The sequence below is a fragment of the Mastigoproctus giganteus genome, chromosome 9 (assembly GCF_048544385.1).
Source record: "Mastigoproctus giganteus isolate SK-2022 chromosome 9, ASM4854438v1, whole genome shotgun sequence".
Classification (NCBI taxonomy): domain Eukaryota; kingdom Metazoa; phylum Arthropoda; class Arachnida; order Uropygi; family Thelyphonidae; genus Mastigoproctus; species Mastigoproctus giganteus.
In genome coordinates, this window is record NC_143583.1 from 84,782,625 (window position 1) to 84,791,042 (window position 8,418).

The following is an 8,418-nucleotide window of genomic DNA, read 5'->3' on the forward strand; positions in this document are numbered from 1 at the left end:
TAAAAGCAACTTATGCATTATAGATTTTCATGCGGATTAGAACCTAATCCGCATTACTTTGCAAGTAATGCAAAGTAATGCGGATTAAATGCATTTTTGCAAGCCATATAAGCCCATGGCTTATATGGCTTGCAAAAACAATTTGGGAAAATTTTGGCTTTGTTAATAAGTTATTTCTTGTACAAAAACGATCTTCGCAAAATCTCTTACATGAATTAGCGATTTAGACAGATATGCAACATGGCCTATTCTGATAAGGTGGGGAATGGGAATGTGGTTATTATGTGCAGTATTGTTTTATACTAAAAATTTTGATTCTGATTTGCTTTGGGCGTTGTGGAGGCTGCAGCTATTGGCACTGCTAAGGCAATTCATTCCGATTCTTTAATTAATTGTGTACTTTAACCTGGTTTTGGCGTATTATAGCCTCAGTTGCTAATGTGCCAATAAAACCCAAAGCAAAGCAAACCAAACCAAAACCAATTCTTTAGTTATAAAACATTTGCTGTTCAACGAGACCCATTTTGTTCGGTTAAATGATTTTGATGATAAACACTACAGAATTAAAATGGATGACACTGAAAAATATATCGTTGTTTATGAAAAATATAAAGTTGTAAACTGATCATCTAAAATTTCCATTAAACGATTTTGTTACTTGTAAATGCTGGAATGCAAATGTAAAAAAAAAGTGTTATTGCATATAATAGCGTTTTGTGCATATTTTCGCATATATTATATTTTATCCGATGGTTAGTCACAACTAATCTGCTGTAATTATGCAGTAATAAAGTATGTAGTAAAAAATATAAATATAAATGGACATCAAAATTATTTAAAATAAGATTTTTTCACAAATGTACCCTTAAATAGTACTAATAAAATACAAATATAAAACACTTTATATATTAATTATATTTTTTGGAAAAAAATTCTGTATACCAAGTCATTCATTCCTATTCTAATCATCGTTTGAAATGTTATTGACTAAATATAACTTAATATAACTAAATAACTAATATAATAATATAATTTAATACTGTATAACTAAATTTAACTTTTTTAGTAAAGACATCTTTAGGAAAGGTTAAAATTAGTTCAGTTGATTGCTCTCATAATTTTATTAAAATATTGGCAGTATAAGTGCGTGCGTAAAAATTGTCATATTAAGGGTACCCATGAACAATCCATCCTTGCGTATTGTGCTCATAAACTGCATGTATCCTCTGGTCGGTTTGTCTCTTTTGCTGTATGAAAAACACCCAAGTTTCCGGGAGAAAAACATTGATGTCCTCGCCGCTAGACCAACTAACTCAGCCATGGAGGAAAAAAAAAAAAAAAAAAAAAAACCCAACTTCATAAAAGTTCAGCGCGTTACTGACGGGATTCGAACCACATATCCCACACAGTGATTGGGAGGCCCGTGATTGTAACCACTGTGGTACTTAGGGGGCCCATTTTGTGCGTGCTTAAATTGGTTAAAAAATAACTCTTGCTAGCATGTCAAAACTGAACAATAAAATATATATCAACCTGTAGGTTGCTAACTTAGATCATGCCATTTTTTAGTTTATTTAAAAAGTTAAAATCTAAGAGTATTCTAGGATCCTGTAACGATAAAATTTTGAAGAAAACATACACACAACATTTCTTGTAAGAGTTACCATGGTGCTTAAGATATTTTCTAAAGCAGAGGTATTTAATAAACGAAGTTTGCATTCTTTCAATGCAAAATTCGATTATTAAATACCTCTTTTTAATTAATCCTATGGCGCTAGGTGACCAAATGAGAAGCATACCCCAAAATTTGTTCCACGACTTTTTTGTTAAACCCTTGGTTGGTTGTGTAAGATTTTAGGCGCATCGGCGACTCAGATCATATTGCGTCATTGTGTATTATGTGTGTGTGCGTGCGTGTGAGTTCACGGGCAGATTTACATGTTATTCTGAAAAACCCAGAATAACTCACAGGGGAAAAACCTCTACTCCCTTTGTCTGAGATTGGCTACTAACAGCCTCGACTGAAGAGAACTTTAAAAATTCCTCCAACACTCGTCGACAGGACTGGACCCCAGACCTCACCAAATAAGTGATAAGTAGTGACGAGGAAGCGGTGATAATGTCACGGAACCCTCTCTACTGATCTTAAAATTCTTAAGATCAGTATGAAGAAGCTCCGTCAAGTGGGCACTCCGTAAATTCGAACTTTACTGAGTGGTTGCGTATGAAAAAAAAAAAATAATAAATAATAAAATAATAATAAAAAGGTCAATTGGCACACAATTACTTGTGTAGAAACATTCGAGTGCGTTTGGATTCCTTTCTTCATAGCTCAAGGCATCTAAGCGTCGTGCGAGTGGTGAATAATTTATCTGGGGCCAATGTCTGTGCGAATGTTTTGCCATGCGTCATTACAAACTGATAGCGTACTAGGGAATCACTAAACGAAACGTTATAAATTTTATGTCAGATAGCTCGTTTTCTATCTGACATTTGTAGTCAGTTATCTCCTATCGTTTGCAATCAGTTATCTACGAATAAAAAATCTGTTTGTGTTGATTACGTATTTTTATTATGGAATTTTTAAAAGTTTACCTAGGGTTGCTTTTTTTTTTTCGCTAACTTCTAAACTTAAAATAACACTTCTTATAAAAACATAAAGTAACATTTTTTAATAAATAAAACATAACGATTAAAAGAATTTAATAATCAGTTAAATAACCAAATGATATATACACTGATTGCACTTCCCAGAAATATACGGTTTGTTAGATACGCCTACCTAATGGCGAGTAGGTGCTCTTTAACCCTCAGAACACCCTGAATTTGAAGTAGCTTGGACTCAGCAGTGTCGACAAGGTTCCACAGGGATGCCAGCCCACGTTGACTCAATTTCTTCATGCAGCTGTTGCAAAGTGGATGGTTGCGGCTCTCTGCTCCAAAGAGCTCATTCTACTTGATTCCATAGGTGCTCAAATGGATTGAAATCTGGTGGCTGGGAAGGCTAATCCAGTGTCTGTTAAGATCGATCTGGAAGGTCAATCCAGTTTCTGTTAGTCCGAGTAAACTGAATTAACTCTGATGTTCCTAGAACCAGTTCTATACAATTCTGGCCTTGTGACATGGCACATTATCCTGCTAGAAGAACCATTCACAAATCCACTGTAGCCCTACATCGTCAGAAACAATTTTCAGATAACCTGTTGCATACAAATGTTCCACTGGTATCAAGGGGACATGCATTGTTGATATCTGGCAGAATTGGTCCATAGATATGCTGCTTTCGCCACATTCTGGTCTTCCCATCAGCGTGAAACGGCAGGAACGTGGATTCGTCGAATAACGCAACATTTTACCAATCTGCACTGTCCAGTTCCGGCTATATGTAACTGTATTTCACTCCCCCCCCCTTTTTTTTTTTTTTTGCTGAGAGGAGTGGAACTCGGCACCACCATTAGCTGCAATACCATATCCATGGAAAAGTACAATTCATTGTCCCGTGTCATGGGTCTCTACGTTCGTTCTGATATGCTTCTTTGGTTACCGCTGTTGAACTGGTTATAATTTGACTGACTGTAACCTTTCTGTTACCCTGCAGAAGTCATGTCAGTCTCCACTGTCTTCTCGCATCAACGAGCTATTTCCGATTACAGGATCATCGCTAGTGGGATGTTATTTGGTTACTGGACCAATCTCGATGCACCTGAGCCAGTCGTAAGTGAAAACTAGCTTTATAAGGCATAGTACGAACACATGATGCTGTTACTAATAGAGTTTTCATTTAATGAAAGGTTTGAGTGTGCCTAATAAAGTGACCACCCAGTGTATAGTAATGCCCTAGACGCCTAGTCAGCTAAAGTAACTTAACCTGCCACCTGATAGTCAAATATTGCTATCACTGAGAACGTATAATCCACACACAGAAGTACAACTGCACACCTGGTCCCGCTGAGCTATACATATGTCACTGGCAGCCGCTGTATCCGGTACCTTTACATTATTTTTGCAAAATCAAAAGTTACACTATAATCTTCAAATGAAAGAATTTTTAATCGAGTGTACGTGGTGCAAATAAAACATATGATGTAAATAAAATTCAGTTTGGAGACAACTTATGCTTCATTCAACTGTATTATCATAATGAACCGTGTGAACATTTTTCTGCTTGAAAAAAAATAACTTTAAAAATAAATTTTCTGTTTATACTCCGGGACGACCAAACGGTCAGAGGAGTTCACAAGATAGACAGAATACAAGAAACACACCGTATTCAGCAGTCACGGGCTTGAACCCCCGATCACTCAAGGCACGTGTACTGTACTTATGCACCCGCGCTCCTGCCCACTAGGCTACGGCAGCCTTTAAGAATTTTAATCACGTGATAAACAGTTAATTTCACTTAATGAGGCCAACATTAATCATAAAGCACTAACAAAAACAACAAACAAAAACTATTATTTTTAGGCCACCCGAATAATTAAATTCATTTGCCGTGCATTATGTCCGTAAATTGCGTGTGTTCTATGGTCGATTTGCCTGTTTTACTGGACGAAAAATCCGAGCAAGTATCTAAGCCTGAGATCGACTAACTCAGCCACGGAGTAAAAAAAGTCCATTAAAGTTCCTCGCATCATCGACAGGATTCGAACCCGGGCCTTTTCCACCCAGCGTGGGGAGGATACCACTGTGCTTGCCGCGCAGACAATCATAAAGTACTAATAACCGATTTGCAAGGCAACGTTATTTTATTTAAATTACCTGTTGCCTTTCTTAACTCTGTATCTACGGTATAATGACGCTATGCCATTATACCGTAGATACAGTACAGTAGATACGTAGTTATTATACCGTAGATAATGGCCCTATGCCATTATACCGTAGCAGTATAATGACTAAACCTTAGTAGCTACTCGTATCATTCACCATTCATGTGGAAAGGACTGGTGGGTTCGAGTCTCATCACAAAGAAATTCTTCTGTTTACAGAGAGCACATAACATGCAACAGCATGCCTTTGGAATAATCTTAGGGAATAATTATCCCAATCCCCTCCCCCGAGGTCCGGCTTTATGGAAGACATTTCTACCAGCATTTTTTGGTCGTAGTTGAATCAACTGCTTTCAGCAGAGGTATAAGGTTTTCATCCCAAAGACAGCTTAGAATACATAATATAATACACTGATATGGGCGAAAATCAACAGAAAGTTTGCATAAGCCTGCGACCCACTAAATCAGTTTGAACTGAAAAACCTATACGTTCCTTCTGTTGAGAACGACGCGAATATCGTAATGGTAATAGGTTTCACCATATAGTGCAAGGAAGCCACAGGCTTTTCTTGCACTGGTAAAAAGAAAAAAAAAAAAAAAAAAAGAAGGAATCACCAAGTAAATAAGAAAATACAAATTATATGATTCCCTCCTCATACAGGTAACTATCCAGTTGACCTTTGAATTTATTCAAACTGTCAACATCAACTACCTGCGAGGGCAACTTATTTCAGCAATCAACAACTCGCTATCTGAAAAAAAAAAAACTTCCTACAATCTGATCTAAACCTCAAACCCTGTAATTTGAATTTATGGCCCCTAGTTCTGGATTTTTTTTATAACAATGAATTTACTAATCCCTCTCAGTGCCTTTATAAACCTCAATCAGGTTGCCTCTGAGCTGCCTGGTTGCTAAGCTCTGTATCCCACACAATAGCTGTCTTTCCTCGTATGGTCGTCCTTTTGCCAATCTCATCATTCGAATTGCCCGTCTTTCAACCCTTTCAATGTCTTTTTTCAGATGAGGTCTCCATACTTGAACACAGTATTCCAAACGTGGCCTTAAACAGTGGGATTATGACCTCCCTATCTCTCTACAGGATAACGTTGGATAAATCATCGACACAATGGGCTTTCCTGGCTGTCTGTTTACTGTTCAGAAAATTTCATATCTGCCAGTATCGTAACTCCCAGACATGGGCGTCCGCAGAGGGGGACAAACGGGGCACTTGCCCCTCCCTGGGATTGAGTAAAAAATTCCACAAATTATAATCGTAAAAGCGATTGGGATATGTAACCTTACACCCTCGACCATGGGACGCTGTCTGCCTTAAAATTTTATTACTGGTGATCCGGTTTCGGCCCTCGGCGGGGTAACCATAGAACACATGTTCCATCTATTGTTAGATGGAACACGTGTTCTATGGTTTTAAATAATATAAATTATTTAAAAAATTAAATAAAAATTTATTCATGTAATTATTTGTCTCCAAGCTTCTCACCCCCCCCCCCCCCGGAAAATTTTCTGTGGACGCCCATGCTCCCAGATCCCTTTCTTCCTCTACTGTTTTTAATTCAACTCCACGAAGTGTATAATTTGTTTTGGGATTGCTCTGCTCCAAATGCGTTTTGGGAAAACCTTGTATTTTTCTGCATTAAAACTTAGATGCCACTTTGCATAACGGCCCCCCCCCCCCATTGTCTTCGTATATATGTGTGTCCACACATAAATGTGAAGGTTAAAATGCAAAAAGTCAATTTTAACATATAATAAATCAACAAGATAAAAATTAATAAAATAAAAACCTTTTTATTATTTTAAGTTTGTAGATTTTTTTGCCAATTTTATATTAAAATGAATTTAATTACTTAAATGTAATATTAAAATTGCTGCCAGGTCCGTTGAAGGACTACGTGCTCGGTACCGTAGACCCCTAATTCCTTTCCGTCAAGATAATCTTCAAAGTGTTCTTAGAAATATTACAATATATAGTACGTGGATTTATTTAATAAAATTCTCGCACGCAATAAAAAATTACCCTTCATATTGAGTCATTTCAAAATCATGATTATTAGCTTCGTTTTAACTATATTTAACAAGCTCGATATTACGAAAATATTATCGTATAACCCACCTTCAAATGACAGGAAAAATACTTAAATTTTATAAAATGTTCAATTTAAAATATGTGAGGAGTTACCCCAAATACTCGTATATAAGTGAAGTACTGTACTAAATATAATATCAATAGAGATCCCGATAGGCGACATTCGAGGAAGGGAAACTGCTAAAAAAGAGGGATAGAGAGGAAAGAAAAAAGAGGTGGGATCCTGATACGCGTTGAGACTATATATAAATGGACTTTATCCTAAGAGCACGGTAGGAAGAGAAATTGCTTTCCACGAAACATGGACTAACATAAGAATATTCACACATATATATTTACGCAATTTGTGAATGTCAATGTAGCAACGAAGATAAGCTAAACCAAAAAGATTATTTTGATGTGTAGTGGTAAAAGGATATCAGATTTCATCACGAAAAAACATATTTTTCACATGCATACGCGCGCGTGAGTTTGTGTGTCTGTCTGTGTTTTTCTGTAATTTTATTATATAATGTTGTGCCCAATATCTAATGCCATTCTATGTAAAAACGAGCTGTGAATTGGTTTTAATTCACAGTGTATGAAATACCATGCTAATACTAAATAAAAGTGTGAAATAAAACTAAATAAATAAGTACGAATTACTGCCTGTATACATTGATAGACACTCAACTTCTATTAATGTAAAAGTAAAAGTAATTAGCAACACTACATCTGTTTCTATGAACCACATGCCAGTTTTATATTATGGTAAAATATAATGGACAGCAACTAAAGAGAATATATCACATATTAAAATAAAATAATATTAACATTAGGGCCAATATATATATATATATATATACACATGTATATACAGATACACACACTGAACTGAAATATATAACTCCACTTATAAAAATAATGAAGAAGAGGTTTCTATAGCGTACAGAATTCGTTAGTAGTTAATCTCTAGTTTTTGCTACTTACTTCGTCGGGATAGTGAGGTACTTCCTCTAGCTTCTCGAAGGTCGTTTCATTTGGACTAACTATATAGAATAAGTATCCTAAACGTTTAAACAAAAGATTTAAAGAGCTCATTTTCTCTTTACGTGTAATAAAATATTAACCTTCAAAGGAACTTCTACCCGCAGTCATACAACCAGACTGCAGCAATCTAGACTGAATGACTACCGCGCGTCAGAGTGATAAGAACTGAGGGCAAACATAATTGGACGACGAACAGCAAAATGAAAGAGATTGCTAAACGGCTAACGGCCGATTATCCTTGAAACGACTTATAAGTCGAGTTGTTGATAAACGTGTAGTCCATATACATTACATACAAAATAATACAAAACCTGTTTGCATTGCCTTAACAACTGTTTATTGCCATCTGCGCATCATATGAACGGGTAACGACAGTTATTGGCAGTACAGGCGAAAGAGAAATTAGGGATTAAAATGAACGCTGTACCGGTAGTTTATCTGAATGGCAGGCGAATCAAAATAGGAAATATCTATTTTTTTTTTTTTTCATGCATTTTTTAAAGCAGATAAATTAT

At 36.1% G+C, this 8,418-nt stretch overlaps 1 protein-coding gene across 1 annotated transcript in view; it reads right to left on the bottom strand.

The window, feature by feature from the left end:
* Positions 1 to 8,175, bottom strand: part of LOC150080510 (alkylglycerol monooxygenase-like) — a 144,508-nt gene extending 136,333 nt beyond the window's left edge. Inside the window, exon 1 of the mRNA XM_090380719.1 lies at positions 7,844 to 8,175. Within this exon, the coding sequence (XP_090236845.1) occupies positions 7,844 to 7,954 (111 nt within the window). The 5' untranslated portion in view covers positions 7,955 to 8,175. The remainder of the gene's footprint in view (positions 1 to 7,843) is intronic.
* Positions 8,176 to 8,418: the final 243 nt, after the last annotated feature.